Source organism: Hemitrygon akajei, unplaced genomic scaffold, assembly GCF_048418815.1.
Source record: "Hemitrygon akajei unplaced genomic scaffold, sHemAka1.3 Scf000108, whole genome shotgun sequence".
Lineage (NCBI taxonomy): Eukaryota > Metazoa > Chordata > Chondrichthyes > Myliobatiformes > Dasyatidae > Hemitrygon > Hemitrygon akajei.
The window spans coordinates 786,328-802,477 of NW_027331994.1; the positions used below are offsets into that span (position 1 = coordinate 786,328).

At 46.1% G+C, this 16,150-nt stretch overlaps 2 protein-coding genes across 3 annotated transcripts in view; both read right to left on the reverse strand.

Annotated features, from left to right (window-relative positions):
• Positions 1 to 7,396, reverse strand: part of LOC140723299 (uncharacterized) — a 246,128-nt gene extending 238,732 nt beyond the window's left edge. The window contains exons 1-2 of one of the 2 annotated variants that reach the window (XM_073037899.1): positions 7,349 to 7,396; positions 4,329 to 4,496 (exon numbers count right to left, since the gene is read on the reverse strand). The gene's annotated coding sequence lies outside the window, so the exon portion shown is untranslated. Of the gene's footprint in view, positions 1 to 4,328; positions 4,497 to 6,573; positions 6,684 to 7,348 lie in introns of those variants that run through there. The other variant, XM_073037898.1, reaches the window with a different exon arrangement.
• A 5,959-nt stretch (positions 7,397 to 13,355) lies between these two features.
• On the reverse strand, positions 13,356 to 15,726 carry LOC140723297 (uncharacterized). The gene is made up of 3 exons (XM_073037894.1): positions 15,399 to 15,726; positions 15,231 to 15,323; positions 13,356 to 15,053 (listed from the first exon to the last, which is right to left on the reverse strand). The coding sequence occupies exons 1-3, from the start codon at positions 15,551 to 15,553 to the stop codon at positions 14,162 to 14,164; spliced, it is 1,140 nt and encodes a 379-aa protein (XP_072893995.1). The 5' UTR covers positions 15,554 to 15,726; the 3' UTR covers positions 13,356 to 14,161.
• Positions 15,727 to 16,150: the final 424 nt, after the last annotated feature.

Sequence of the window (16,150 nt, forward strand, 5' to 3'; positions counted from 1 at the left end):
CGGCTTTTAATCAGGTGCGCTCTGTAGTGCGAAATCTACGGTATATATCCGGTTCCTGCTCATATGTTCTAATAACTTTCCCACTACTGATGTCAAGCTCACTAACATAAAGTTTTCTCATTTATCCTTAGAGCCTTTCTTGAACAGCGGATCAACCTTGGCTGTCCTCCAATCCTCCAGTACCTCACCTGTCACTAAGGATGATTTAAATATCTCTGCTTGGACCCCCACAATTTCTGCACTTGTCTTCCACAGGGTCCTGGGGAACAACTTGTCAGGCCCTGGGGATTTATCCATGCTAATTTGCCTTAAGACAGCAAACACCTCCACCTCTGTAATCTGCACAAGGTCCATGAAGTTGATGCTGCTTTGGCTCACTTCTATCGACTCTGTGTCCATCTCCTGAGCAAATACAGATGCAAAACTACTATTTAAAACCTCCCCCATCTATTTTGTCTCCTGTATAGGTCACCATTCTGTTCGTCCAGAGTGGGCATGTTTCTGTTCTGACCTTCTCCACGTTTCTGTGACAGAGAAGCTGGCCAAACTTATTTGGAAGGGAAAAGGTAGGAGTGACAACAGAGCAGCAATGGCTGGAGTTTCTGGGAGCAACTCAGGAGCTGAGTAATCAATACATCCCAAAGACATGGAAACATTGGAAAGGCAGGAGGACTCAACCATGGCTGAAATGAGAACCCAAAACCAACATAAAAGCCAAAGCGAGGGCAAATAAGCTTTTAGAAACCAAGAGAAGACAACTAAAGAAAGTCAGATGAGCTCAGGGTGTGGGAGTATTATATTGTAGTCATTAATGTGTCTTGGTAGCACCCAACAGCCTGAGGAATTTAGAGGAACAAAATATCCGGGGCCTCGATATCAGTTGAAAACAAAGGTTCCCTGCACCAGTTAACATTCAACTTTTATTTTGGCAGGCACATACAAACTCTACACCCTCAAAAATTCACTTCTGAAGAATCCCCACTTACCAAGTACTCCTTTGCCAGAAAACAGCCTGTTCCAATCCACACTTGTCAAATCCTTGCAAATACCATAAAGTTGATCTTTCTCCAATTTAGAATCTCAAGAGAGGTCCAGATCTCTGTTTTTCCATATTTTCTTGGAATCTCATGGCATTATGATCACTGGACACAAAGTGTTCCCATACACTAATTTCTGTCACCAGCCCTGGATCGTTTCCCAACAGCTTATTGCACACTTCTACGCCGGATGTTTTACGTACTGATTAACGCTCATTTGACAAACTCTACCCCATCTAGTCCTTTTACAGTATGGGAGTCCCAGTCAATATATGGAAAGTTAAAATCACTTACTATATCAACTATTGCTTCTTGGTGTAGTCTGTGAACTCTCTACAAATTTGTTCCTCTACATCCCTCAGACTGTTGGGTGCAACCAATTCCCAGTAATGCCTACGATATCACAATTCCATGCCCTGGGCTCATCTGGCTTTCCTACGATGCTTCTTGCATCATGACTTCCACAGCTCAACACATTCATCGCACCATGCTCAAGCATTTGATTGCTGACTCTATCTGAGGACTGAACAACATCTGTCTGGTGTGAAGAAAACAACCTCTCCCTCAATGTCAGAAAAACCTCTGACGCTGGGTTTTGTGGTGAGGACGCAGGAAAGGTTTTCTTCTGATGACTCTTCCATGAAGGTCATGTTTGTGCAGGTGTTGCTGCACAGTAGAACAGTGCACCACCACTCCAGAGTCTGCTAAATCTTCCTGAATGTTTTTTTACAGTCAAATGGGGGTTTCGATTTGCCTTTCTAGGAATCCTACGAGTAGTTCTCTCAGAAAGTTTTCTTGGTCTTCCAGACATCAACATGACCTCCACTGTTCCTGTTAACTGCCATTTCTTAATTACATTGTGAACTGAGGAAACGGCTACCTGAAAACGCTTTGCTATCTTCTTATAGCCTTCTCCTGCTATTTGAGCATCATTTATTTTAACTTTTAGAGTGCTAGGCAGCTGCTTAGAGGAGCCCATGGCTGCTGATTGTTGGGACAAGGTTTGAAGAGTCAGGGTATTTATAAAGCTTTGCGATTTGCATAACCTGGCCTGCCCTAATGATGACTGTGAACAAGCCATTGTCCTAACAAGCTAATTCAGGTCTGAGACCGTGGTAAAATTTAACTGAGAGCTCAAATCTCTTGGGGTGCCCAAACTTTTCCATGGTGCTCCTTTCCTTTTTTTTCCCCCCACTCTAAAATTGTACAAAACAGAAATAATACACTAAACTCCTCATGAAGGGTTTCAGCCTGAAACGTCGTCACTACCTCCTCCCATAGATGCTGTCTGGCCTGCTGTGCTCTGCCAGCATTTTGTGTTTTTAATAACACACTAATCTTACTTAAAATGTTGAAAGGAATGTTTTGTGTTTAACTTTATGACTTTTGGAGATCAGTTCACCTTCTACTCACTAAATTATTCACAGTAACAGAATGTTTGACCAGTGGTGCCCAGCTGTTTGCATACCACTGTATTCAATGAGGTGGTGAGCACGGGGTGTGATGGGGGGGGTGAGGAGGAGGACTGACAGGGAGCGAAGAGGGAGAACGTGTGGGGTGAGTGGTAGATTTAGAGAGTGATAAAGAGGGGAAGACAATGATGGATACGGGAGCCAGCAGGGAGAGTGTTTGAGAGAGGGGGGAGGGTGGGAGGTAGGGAGAGAGATAGAGAGGGTGAGAGCTGGAAATGGAGGTTACAGAGTGGTGGAGGTGACGGAGTGAGAGAGACAATTTTGATTGAAGTGAGAGGGTGCATGAGACAGGGGGAGATGGAGAGGGGAAGGCAGAAGGTGAAAGAGAGTGGGAGAATGGTCAAGTAGCAGTGTCACTGAGGCGGATAGAGAAGAGGGAAGGGGAGGGGAGAGGTGGGGAGGAAGCAAGAATGATTGAGAGGGGTGATGATATGGAAGGGGTGAGGGAGAGGTGAGATGGCGAGGGAGAGACTGAATAAAAAGGGAGGTCTGGAGTAGAGGGCAGGAGGATGAAGAGGGACTGTGAGGAGGGAGTGGTGAGGGAAACGGGGTATGTAGACAGGGATGAGGGAGAAATGTGAGAAGATGGTGTGTCTGATTAGAATTGTTAGACTAACTATTTATTCAGTCCCCAGTTGCAGGGTCGTTAATCACATATGTTCACAAGTCACCGAACAAATCCACCGTGGGATTACGGTTCCATGCCTTGAGATTTACTGTGTATGATTCTGGTCAACATATCCAACAGTGGGGAGCTCTAACACGTACGGTTCTGGTCAACATATCTGACAGTGGGGAGTTTCACAGCATACGGGGACCTGCTGCAAATCGCAGTGCAATGCCAACCCCAGCGGATGCTGGTGTTTCTCCTGTTCAGTTAGCGGTGAGGAAAGAGTTAATCTCGGGTTTGTGTAAATCGAGGGCCGGTTGCAGTGGGAATGGGCTGGGATCGATCCAGACAGCTGGAGGCACCGGGTTCTCCAGTCTTTTAGATTTGCGCCCGAGTCGGGATTGCGGGATCAGTTTGTTGTGTTTCCCCTCCAGCTTGGGAGGGTGGATGTAGGTGAAGGGGGCCTGTCTATGTGTCGGTGTGGGGTGAATGGTCAGAAGGGTGTGGGGCCACTGGTGGGACGGAGGGGGGTTTGGGTACTGTGGGTGATCGGATGTAACATGACCTGAGTGGATGTGCAAGGGGTAAATTACGTTGTCAACGAGGGTGGATCTGGTCCATTGAATCAGACAGCTCAGCTCACGTGTCCTGTCAGGAGCCACAATTTTCTCATCATCTTAATCACTGACTAATCTTTCTGTTAACATTGAGTTTGTTACAGAGCCCCAGGGTCTGCAAACAGATGATTGGTAAGAGGCAGAGTGTTATGGTGACTGCCTGTTTCTTGGACTCGAGTCCCGTGCTTAGTGACTTTCCCAGGGGTTACGCCCATTGCTATGTCAATAATTTAGTTGAGAAAGTACAGGGTATGGGGAGAGAGTTTGCAGCAAGTTCAAACAATTAATCTTTTTGAAAGACAGTCAGCATAAACACTCCCCTCTCTTTCCCTCCCCCACTCAGAACTGACCAAAAGCTACATCAGAGGATGCAAGATCTTGAACTGAGTAACCACTGTGAGGGAATGGGAGTGGTTTCAAAGGGCTGGGCTGCTGGAAGCACATTACCAGACCTGGAGTCATTGCAACTGGGTCTGACAGAGGCATAACTGGTTCTTCTGGACACATTCAGTCTCACTCCAACTATTTCCTACCTTCCTTTGTACAGGTATGTAATGTCTAAAGGACCAGTGTTTGAGTAAATGAGACCTACCAAACTTTCTCCTGACTGAATCACTGGAATCTCCGAGTCAGATGGGTTCTCTCCAGTTGATGCTCTCAATCCTCGGGCTGGTTCACTTGTTGCTGTTCCCTCGTCTTCAGTCGTGGTTTGCCTCCAGTTGGGGTTTTTCTTCAAATAAATCTCTCACCACAGGTCTAACTTTAACCAGAGAGACAATGAAGCACATTAATAATGAAAAGGAGAACCAAACATTTCTGCGTAATGTTACTAAGAACAAAACTCTCTGAAATTTAAACACTGAAGGCAGATTTAATGATCTCAGTGAACAATCTTTTATTGTCCCTCACATGTCACAGACGATATGGGATAAGAAGGAGCATTCATTCAGTCATGGTAAGACATAATACACAGGAACAGAATTAGGTGATTCAATCCATCTGGTCTGCCCACCATTCAACCACGGCTGATTATCATTCCAACACCATATTCCTGTCTTCCTCCTGTAACCCTGAAGCTACTCAGCAATCATGAATATATTAATCTCTGTCATAAATATACCCAAATGGCAGCCTCAATCAACTTCTGCGGCAACAAATTCCACAGATCAGACATCTTTTAGCCAAAAAATTCTTCTCATCTCAGTTTTAAAGGGAAGCATCTTTATTCTGAAACTGTGCTGTAAGATCACAGACTCTGCGTCTATTGGAAACATCCTCACCATGTCCACTGTATCTAGGCTTTTCAGCATTCAGTAGGTTTACTTAACCATACATCTCCCACCACCCCCACCGTCCCTCTGAACTCCATTGAGCACAGGTTCAGAACCATCAGAGACTTGCAGAGACTCCAACGGAGGCCTACAAACTATCACAGCCATTTTCATTTCCAGGTTAAAACAGGTCCAGTTCATGAAATGTAAACCAAGAAATAAAAAGAAACTGGAATTACCAGAAACACTCAGCAGGTAAGGGACAGCTTACAATACAACTCAATTAATAACATTTCATCAGAATGACTTCAAACATTTTTAGTTTTTAGTGTAGATCTCCAGCACAGCTACCTGATTTCCACTGTGTGACAGTGAGGGAGGGGGGTGGATTTCCAAACACAGTTTGAACACCAAACTCAGGGTCTATTTCTACTGTTTAAACATGGAACAGCCCATTTACTCACAGCCGAGACAAAGCACATTTCCAAACCTCCCAAATGGTTGCTCTCCTCCCGTTAACATTTATCACTTCCAAAATACAATATTTTCTATTCGTATAGATGTGATAATAATTTATGTAAAGATTCAAGCTTCTTTAAATTTTTATATATTTAAAGACTAAACAGGATCTGTAAAGGTCTAACCATGTAACACCCGACGTGTGAGGATATTGTGAGTATCGACACTCACAGGTACACTTCCTGTCCAACCATTTCTCCGAGAGAAACGGTACAAGGCAGAGTTGCCAACCTACAGCTTTTGAGACTAATATTCACCAATATTCATGGCTTTAGCAATAGTTCATCAGACGTTCTTTTTTCATACTTGATTACTTGGTTCCAATTTAGAGGCTAAAAGTGTAAAAAATGAATTGCTTTATTTCTGTTATTTTTATACCTCTGAGGAGCACTGCTAAGCGCTGCGGGCCCTGCCGTCTGCTCCGACTCAGTCGTATTAGTAAGGCTACATCTGTGGTGGTCCGTGGATTACTCGCTAAGCCTAAAGTACATTTTTCTCACTAAAAACCCTTTGACTTCTAAGCAAAGTTATTTTACTTGCTTGATAATTATATTCTATGATAATCAGTTAAGTGCAACTGTGTAATACTTTGTCATATTATTAAATTAAGTATTATATGTTTAATTGTACCAGATATACACTGAAATGTAGTGAGAAGCTATAACCTTGTTAATGTCTTAGCTATCACTATATTTCTGTGGAGCTCTGGAATTCATATATTTCTTTCATCTTGGTTTACTGCTTGACGTTACAAGAAGCCCTATATATGTCACACCCAATTTGTGTACCTGCTCATTACACGAATGGGGCAAGGAAGTTGTTCAGTACATGAAAGGCGCAGGTACACAAATTGGGTGTCACAAACTAAGGGTGATTGATACATTCGTGGCCTAAGGTGGAAGGATTCAATTTTACAAAACCTAGCAATTTTCAATTATCTGAAACAGAAATACCACAAAAGTTATTAATTTCAAACTTTCTGCATAATCACTCAAAGAGTTGAACTACACGTGCAGGTACCGAGCGCGAACTTATCAATCAACCAACCTCCTCCCCCCGTACAGATCCGGCAGCTAAAAAATTGCCACTGCACCCTGCTCCAGCCGTCCGGTAGAGCTCGGACCCGGCTCTTTCCCAATGCAACCGGCCCACATTTACACAACACCGGGATCATTCCCAACTCACCCCTGCTCGGATTGGAGAAACGCCAAAAAGCGGCAGTCCGCACCGCGCATGCGTTCAGCAGGCGTTTCTCCGCAGCGCCACCGGTGGCCGGAGGTCTACTAATTGTTTCCGACGGCCGGAGATCCGCACAGCGCCTCCAGTGGCCGGAGATCCGCACAGCGCCACCAGTGGCCGGAGGTCTGCTAATCGTTGCCTACGGCCGGAGATCCGCACAGCGCCTCCAGTGGCCGGAGGCCGGAGGGACAACGGAGAGGTAAATCACAAACACGACAAAGTCTGCAGATCCTGGAAATCCAAAGCAACACAAACAAAATGCTGGCCGAACACAGCAGGCCGAGTAGCAACGGGAATGGAAATCAGAATGAAAATGTTTGGACACTGGGAAGTCCCGCTCGGAGCGGATAGTTCAAAGGTTAGTTTATTATTAAAGCAGATATCCATAAACAACTGAGTTTTTTTTTCTTCTCCAGAGAACCACGAAGCTAAGAAAGAGCATGAAAGTCGTTCACAGGGAAAAATCAAACCTACCCCACCCCCCGGATCAAGAAGTACGGGATCCCAATCTTCAAACCCCAAAAACCACACCTCCCGCACAAAAGGGAACAATAATATCGACCCCCGATAAAAACACTCCTACCCCGCACAACCGCGGATGAACCGATGTCACCAGTGTGGAGGTGGCCGCATCGGGAGCAGCGGACACAACAGGCGACCCCGGAAGATTGACAGGTGAAGTGTTGCCTCACCTGGAAGGATGTTTGGACAACGAAGAGAGTTCGGCCGTCCGGCCCTTACACTGTGACACACCGAACTCCACATCAAATACGTCCAAACGAATCTGGGTGAACTTTAATGACCAATAAATATAAATCCTCTCAGCGATCAGCTGTCTGAGTGATTCCCTGACTCTGAGAGGAAGGGGTATCTATGGTCCACACTGTCAGGGTGTTGAGTTTACCAGGAGACAAAGACTGCAGGGACGAGAGGTTTTCTGTTGACTGATACACTGTGTGTGGACCCCGCTGGCAATTCTGGTGTTGTGACCCGAATCGAGACAAACACCACGCTGCCCACTCCACCAACAACACGGCACAGCCGGACACATAACAGGGGACTTTACATCTCACAACACTGGATTCAGTGATGAAACCCGTGATTAATGTTGTTGTCCCACCGAAAAGTCCATTAAGGTGCTTTTAAATGCCAGTGCTCTCCCACAGGTGACGTCACACAGCTCCTCCCTCCACGCGCCTGACGTCACAAACGGGCTCCCCACACCGGGATCTGTCCTCACGTGCGCGGTGTCTTACGTCACCCACGCGCTGCTGTGCTCGAGCTTTATCGGTTTAACGGCTGGGCTAATAATCACGTGACCAGCCCCTCCCGCTCCGCTGTCAACAGAGGATTGAGGAGCTGCGCTATTCCCATTGGTGCGAAGCGATGTCAATCACTGGTTACAACCAGTCGCGGAGGCGGACAAGCCGAGTGGGCGTTACCCCGCTGAGTCCGTCTCCCGCTCAGGCGCCGACCGCCTCCTCAGAGCGGAGAAACCCTCAAAGTAAATGTCCGCTTTCTGATTTATTTCCCTTTCCCTCCGAGGGAAGTTGGGGCGTTTGTGAAGCGTCTCCTGCGGCCGGAGTCTGATGTATCGCTGAGAAGTAGGATGAGACCGCTCGGCCCGTCGGTTTGATGCCGGTTCCCCGGGGAGGGGGGATTTTATTGAAAGGATGAAGATGGTGAGAGAGGGGGCGGACAGGATGTTTGTCCCGGTGGGGACAGGAGGGGCTCATCTGTGGAAATGTCTGAGCCCACGGTGGTGTCGAGCAGAGGGATTCACCACATTGGGGGGCAAACACCGGCAGACTGTTGCCCTGCAAGCGGGGCCAGTGATCCGGGCAAAGTGACAATTATTTTGGTTTTGTTGAGATTGTACCTGGAATATGGTGTAAAATCCCGATCCCCACACTAACACGGGTTATACAGACCAAAGAACAAACTGCCGGAGGAACTCAGTGGGTCGGGCAGCATCTGTGGAGGGAAATGGATCGTCAACATTTCGGGCCGAGACCCTCCCTCTGGACTGAGAGTGGACGGGAAGTAGTCAGAGAAAAGAGGTGAGGGGTGGGGATGGGGCAAGAGCTGGGGAGTGAGAGGTGGATCCAGGTGAGGAGGGAGGTGGGAAGGTGGAAATAGTGACAGGGGTGGGAGATGAGTGATCGGGGCAACACGGGGCTGCAGAAGATGGAAATTAATTCCATAGAGGATTAACAAAGAGGTTAGAGAGTATTTGTTATAGAGAGTGCAATGAAGATTCACCAGACTGATCCCTGGAGTGGTGGGTCATCATATGAAGAAAGATCAAATGTGATAACCCTTTCATTTAGAGAATCGAGGACTGAGAGGTGAACACATTGAAATGTTCAACATCATTACCGATTGAACCAGGGATCCCAGTCTCTGAAACAGGGGATGGACTGTCTGGGACTGAAATGAGGGGAAAAGTCTCCATTCCGAGGGTGGTGAATGTCGGTAAATCCCCTCCACAGAGGGCGGTGAAGACTCGGTGATCGTCCTCACGTAAAACAGAGGGCGGCAGATGTGTGGAGACCGAAGGGATTGAGGAAATGAGGATCGGACAGAAACATGTGGCTGAGATGGGTGAGCAGCCGCCATCTTGCTGATGGTTAGAGGGGCTGAATGGCCTCCTGCTGTTTCTCACTTGATGTTTCAGTGATCCTGTCCAGTGAGGCCGGAGGAATATGAACAGAAATTAGTGTTTATAAACACAGAACTGATTTAAATGAAACGTGAACATTTCCTGTTTGGGTCTGAATTATGTTTTGGACCGGGATGGGAATTGAGCCGGTGACTCTGTGACCTGAGGGTGGAGGAAAAGGGATTGGGGTAGATATGGTGTGGAAAAGTAGACATGTATCTGGGGTAAATATGGAATAATGTGGGGAATGTGGTGGATGGGTCGGGCAGTGTGTGAGGGGAGAGGAGCAGAGTCACCGGTTCAGGTGGGAGACACTCCACCCGTCACCTGATCCCGTTTCCCATTCACGTTTTTCTGCAGATCTGCAGCATCTGCGGGTCACTGCTCTACGTGTACGTGTAGCTTCATCTTTCCCCATTCAGACAAGGCAGTGAGATCCGGATCTGTCACGTCCTCTCGTTGTGGGTGGACAATGTTTTTTTTCCTGCAATATTTTCTGCATGTTTCATTCACTGTTTCGATGTGCTGAAGTGTTGCCGATGTTTCTGGGTGTATGACCCGTTTATGTGAGAATTTAGCCATTTGTATTTATCTGAGCTTCTCATAAATGTGTAAAGTTTAGTTCAGCTTCACTTCAGAATTACCAAAGCAACAACCCAGTCAAATAGTTCCACACAATTAAAATGGGGAATTTATTATCATCATGTACTGAGCTACAGTGAAAATCCTGCCTGACGTACCATCCACACAGATCGATACATTACGACAGTACATTGAGCTGATATACGACAAAACAATAACTGTAACAAAGCATTCTGGCTGCAGAGAAAGTGCAGTGCAGATAGACATATGGTGCAGGGTCACGTCGAGTTACATTGTGAGTTCGAGTCCATTTTATCATTCATTTGCCTTATAACTGCAGACAGGACGCCGTCCTTCAGCCTGGTGGTACGCACTTTAAGGCTTTTGTATCTCTCCGCCAATGTCGGAGCGGGTTTGCAGCAAGAATGTCCAGGTTGTAAGGATCTTTGAGTACATGGCCTGCTTTTCCGAGGGAGGGGAAGTGTAGGAAGAGTCCATGGAGGGGAGGCCTGTTTCTCTGATGTTCTCTGAAGTTCCTTGCAGTCATGGGCAGAGCAGTAGCCATACGAAGGCGTGAAGTTTCGACAAGGAGCTCAGAGACCTCGGCCTTCACCCTGCCTTGTGTAGCTGGATCCTGGACTTCCTGTCAGATCGTCGGCAGGTGGTAACAGTGGGCTCCATCTCCTCTGTCTCTCTGACCCTCAGCACACATAACCCACAGGGTTGTCTCTTTGGCCCCCTCTACTCTCTGTGCACCCATGACTTGTGTTGCCACCCACAGCTCCAATCTGCTATTTAAATTTGCTGACAGCACTACATTGATTGGCCTAATTTGAAATACTGATAACAATCAATCAAATGCTTCTGACAAGGCTCAGTCCAAACAAACTTTTCACCCTTCTTCAGGAGATTGGTCAGAGGAAGAGCGATATCAGCAAAGTTCTTACAGAACTTACGATAATATCCATCCATTCCCAGAAACCTTCTAAGAGCCTTCTGAGCAGTCAGAATAGGAACTTGAGAAATTGCCTGGACTTTTGCCCGAACAGGAGCCAACTTCCTTTGACCTACAACATAGCCAGGACAGGTCACACTGGCATGGCCAAATTCACTCTTAGCCAAGTTAACTGTAAGATTGTCCTAGGAACGCCTGTCAAATAGCTTTTCTACTGCAGAGCTATGCTCTTCCCAAGTGCCACTCCCTGTAACTAAGTCATCAATATAGGTATCTGTGTGTTCTAACCCTCGAATTACAAAATCAATCGTTCTCTGGATGTTCCTGGAGCATTTTTCCTTCCAAAAGGCAAAACATTGTATTCATACAACCCAGATGGTGTCACAAACGCAGAAATTTCTCTACCTCTGTCCGTCAATGGAACACACCAATACCCTTTCAACAGATCAATCTTTGTAAGAAATTAGCTTTTCCAGCCTTATCGATGCAATCATCCACCCTAGGGATAGGATAGGCATCTGTTTTTGTTACTGCATTTACCTTCCTATGCAAAATCTAATACTACCATCACGTTTGGGCACAATAATGCAGGGTGACTCCAATCTCATTTTGAAGGCCTAATAATACCATTTTCCAGCAAATACTCAATTCCCTGGTCAGCCAATTTACACTTTTCTACGTTCATGCGAAGTGGGTGTTGTTTAATCAGTTTGGCTGGACCAACATCTACATCATGTACCGTGACCGTGGTTTGCTTGGGGACATCGGGAAATAAATCTTTAAACTTCAGAATTAATTCCTTCAGCTGTGGATGTTGCTTTGGCTACAGATGAGACAACTTGTTAGCAATGTTTTCTGGAACAACCGAGTTCATTAGCCTAACTGGGACCATGTTTGGCTTGTGAAAAGTCTCAGACGAGTCAATTGTTTCATTCTCAGGGTTGCCAGTTTCATTTGTTTTGACAACAACACACACAGATGGTACCTGCTTGTCAAAACAGGCTTTATCATATTTATGTGTACCACCTGTGTTAGTTCAAGTCAGTTGGGTGTTTTAATAACATAATTCACATCATTAATTTGGGAGACTATGTCATACGAATTTCACCTGAAGTGGATTCGTCAACATAAGACAAGCACGTTATCTCCCACCTGGTATTTTCTTTCGCAAGCCCTGTTATCAAACCAACACTTCATTTTGTTTTGAGAAATCTTTAAGTTTTGTCTCGCTAGACTACAGGCTTGGTGTAGTTTATTTTTGAACTTCAAAACATAGTCTAACGAGTTAACTTGTACATCCCCATCAATCCACCGTTCCTTTTAACAAGGTCAGAGGTCCCTCTGTGACCAAATTCAAGTTCAAATGGAGTAAAGCCCAGTGATTCCTGTACTGACTCTCTTTCTGTGGACAAAAGTAAATGTATTCCTTCATCTGGACAAAAGCAAATGTATTCCTTCATCCCAGTCTTTTCCATTTTCAACACGATATGTCTTAATCATTGTTTTGAGGGTAGAATGAAATCTTTCTAAAGCCCCTTGTGATTCTGTATGGTACGCAGATGATGCAATTTGTTTTGCTCCCAGTTCAGAAACTACCTGCTGGAATAATCCAGATGTAAAATTACATCCTTGATCAGACTGGATTTCTTTAGGCAATTCGAATAAACTGAAAATTTTGGTAAGAGCCTTCGCCACAGTTTTAGCTTTAATATTTCTGAGAGGTATTGCCTCTGGGAATCTGGATTCAGTACACATAATAGTTAGCAGATACTGATGGCCTGCTTTAGTCTTTGGCAATGGGCCAACACAATCCACTATAACTTTGGAAAAGGGTTCACCGAATGCAGGTACAGGCCACTGGGGTGAGCTCATTAGGTTTACCCACAACTTGACAAGTGCCTTTTGGAAACTCTTATTCAGGGTAAACATAACTTCATGAGTTAAAGCAAACTGATCTGCTAATCTAGCAGATTCCTGCATAGTGGCAGCATCATTTCCATCTAAATACGTCTTTATGTCATCAGGGACGCACCCTCTGAATTCTTCAATTAAAACCAACTCTTTCAAGCTGTTAAAATCATCATTTACATGTTCAGATGTGCACCAGCGGTCAATGCACACAAATTTCTCATAAGCAAATTCCGTATGTCTGGTTCACAGATTTCTTCAAATTTCTAAACTTTTGCCTGTCTGCTTCTGGGACCAACTCGTAAGCTTTGAGCACAGCCTGTTTCACTATGTCATAATGTGTGGCGCGTGACCATGTGGTTAAGGTGTTTAACTAGCGATCTGAAAGTCATAAGTTCGAGCCTCAGCTGAGGCAGCGTGTGTGTCCTTGAGCAAAGCACTGAACCACAGACTGCTCCTGCACATTTATAGCCCAGTGGCGATGATTGGGGCAGCATAAATAAATAAATTTTGTGTGTGTTGTTTGAATTTCCAGCATCTGCAGATTTCCTCGTGAGTGATATGTGTATAAATATAACTCCCAAACTATTGAGCTCGGGGGAAACAAGGCTTGGAGTCTTGAGATGGTAAAGTATGAAAGTTCTGTTCAACCACAGAATAGGTGATGAGAGAGAGATATTTGTAATCCAGGGTAAATGTTGAGAGAAGGCAATTATGTCGTATTCCACAGGTTCCATGGTGGTAAAATGAGACCAACAGTTGCTGTAGAGTTTATCTGTCATCCTTCCAAATCCACATACTAATTATCACCCGAAGTGACTTGTCATAATTGGTATCATCTTAATGAATTACCACACCACAGCCAGGCAATGGTTAACACATAAGTGGTCTCCACAGGATACCCCAAATCAGATCCACTCCTATGGGTCAAATGAGGTGACAACCACACATTCGATGTACGGTGAATCGATAATTAGGCCACCCTTGTGGGCAAAGGAAAGTTCCAAACAATGACCCTTGGCCACTAGTTCCCTGGTTTCGATTCTTCCATTTTTCCTCCTTCGTCTCCGTTTGACTCTGAGTGTCTGTGTCCTCGGTTAAAACTAAACAAGCTGCACACGATGTAAACAAGCTGCAAGTCAGACTGATTCACCTTCTTAATCTCTCTCTCTTAAAATGACAATCCACAGCAAACAAAACCTAGGGATTCATAACAATGGCCACTCCCCATTGTGAACTGACTGGTGTGCCAGTAGGTGGGATGACTGAGTGAATCCTTTCCCACATTCTCAGCAGGTGAACGGCCTCTCTCTAGTGTGAACTCGCTGGTGTCTCCGTAGGGTGAATGACTGAGTGAATCCCTTCCCACAGACTGAGCAGGTGAACGGCCTCTCCCCAGTATGAACTCGCTGATGTACCAGTAGGGTAGATGACTGAGTGAATCCCTTCCCACAGAATGAGCAGGTGAACGGCTTCTCCCCAGTGTGAACTCGCTGATGTACCAGTAGGGTAGATGACTGAGTGAATCCTTTCCCACAGACTGAGCAGGTGAACGGCCTCTGCCCAGTGTGAACTCGCTGATGTACCAATAGGGTAGATGACTGAGTGAATCCTTTCCCACAGACTGAGCAAGTGAATGGCTTCTCCCCAATGTGAACTCGCTGGTGTCTCTGTAGGGTGGATGAGCGAGGGAATCTCTTCCCACATTCTGAGCAGGTGAATGCTTTCTCCCCAGTGTGAACTCGCTGGTGACTCTGTAGTTGGGATAAATGAGTGAATCTCTTCCCACAGACTGAGCAGGTGAACGGCCTCTCCCGAGTGTGAACTCGCAGGTGATTCTGTAGGTGGGATGTATGAGTGAATCCCTTCCCACAGACTGAGCAGGTGAACGGCTTCTCCCCAGTGTAAACTCGCTGGTGTCTCTGTAGGTTAGCTAACCGAGTGAATCCCTTCCCACAGACTGAGCAAGTGAACGGCCTCTCCCCAGTGTGAACTCGCTGATGACTCTGTAGGTGAGATGAATGAGTGAATCGCTTCCCACAGACTGAGCAGGTGAACGGCCTCTCCCCAGTGTGAACTCGCTGATGACTCTTTAGGGCGGAAGAGTCAGCGTATCTCTTCCCACATTCTGAGCAAGTGAATGGCTTCTCCCCAGTGTGAACTCGCTGATGTCTCTGTAGGCTGGATAAATTAGTGAATCTTTTCCCACAGACTGAGCAGGTGAACGGCTTCTCCCCAGTGTGATCTCGCTGATGTCTCTGCAGGCTGGATAAATTAGTGAATCTCTTCCCACAGACTGAGCAGGTGAACGGCTTCTCCCCAGTGTGAACTCGCTGATGTACCAGTAGGGCAGATGACTGAGTGAATCCTTTCCCACAGACTGAGCAGGTGAATAGCTTCTCCCCAGTGTGAACTCGCCGGTGTCTCTGTAGGGTGGATGAGCGAGTGAATCTCTTCCCACATTCTGAGCAGGTGAACGCTTTCTCCCCGGTGTGAACTTGCTGGTGACTCTGTAGGTGGGATAACTGAGTGAATCCCTTTCCACATTCTGAGCAGGTGAATGGCCTCTCCCCAGTGTGAACTCGCTGGTGACTCTGTAGTTGGGATAAATGAGTGAATCCCTTCCCACAGACTGAGCAGGTGAATGGCTTCTCCCCAATGTGAACCCGCTGGTGAGCCATTAGGTCAGATGACTGAGTGAATCCTTTCCCAGAATTTCAGCACATGACCAGCCTCTGCCCAGTGTGGTGTGAACTGATTGGTGTGTCCACAGGTGGGAAGACCGACTGAACCCCTTCCCACACACAGAACAGGTGAATGGCCTTGCCCAGTGTGAGTTTGCTGATGTACCTTCAATTGTGATAACCGAGTGAATCCATTCCCACTGTCTGAGCAGGTGAAAGGCCTTTCTCCTGTGTAAATTACAGGCGTGCCAGTTGGTCAAATGACCGAGTGAATCTTTCCCCACAGTCTCAGCAGGAAGGATGGTCAATTGGATCCCTTGCTCCACTTCTTAAATATCTCGACAGAGACAACAAAACTGGCGTGCCATGTTTGAGCTTCCTGGAGACAAATTCCTTCTCATTTTTAACCTGTAAAAAGATTTACAAAATCCATCAATGGGTGTAGTTCAACATTTCAGATGAGATCACTTGAGTTGTCAAGGTGTGATCTGGTATCACACTGTTACAGTGAGGTTCAACGAAAGTTGGACAGAGAAATCATCTCCTGACTGGGCAGAGTGCTGGTATCTGGAATGACCATCAAATCCCTGATGC

Excerpts from the sequence above, each read along its gene's own strand:
- LOC140723297 (XM_073037894.1), bottom strand. The coding sequence starts at position 15,553 with ATGGCTCACCAGCGGGTTCACATTGGGGAGAAGCCATTCACCTGCTCA. Across the intron at positions 15,324-15,398 it reads TGTGGAAAGGGATTCACTCA|ATTCACTCGCTCATCCACCC; the intron begins GTTATCCCACCT and ends ATGTGGGAAGAG. Across the intron at positions 15,054-15,230 it reads TGTGGGAAAGGATTCACTCA|CCTACAGAGACATCAGCGAG; the intron begins GTCATCTGCCCT and ends TAATTTATCCAG.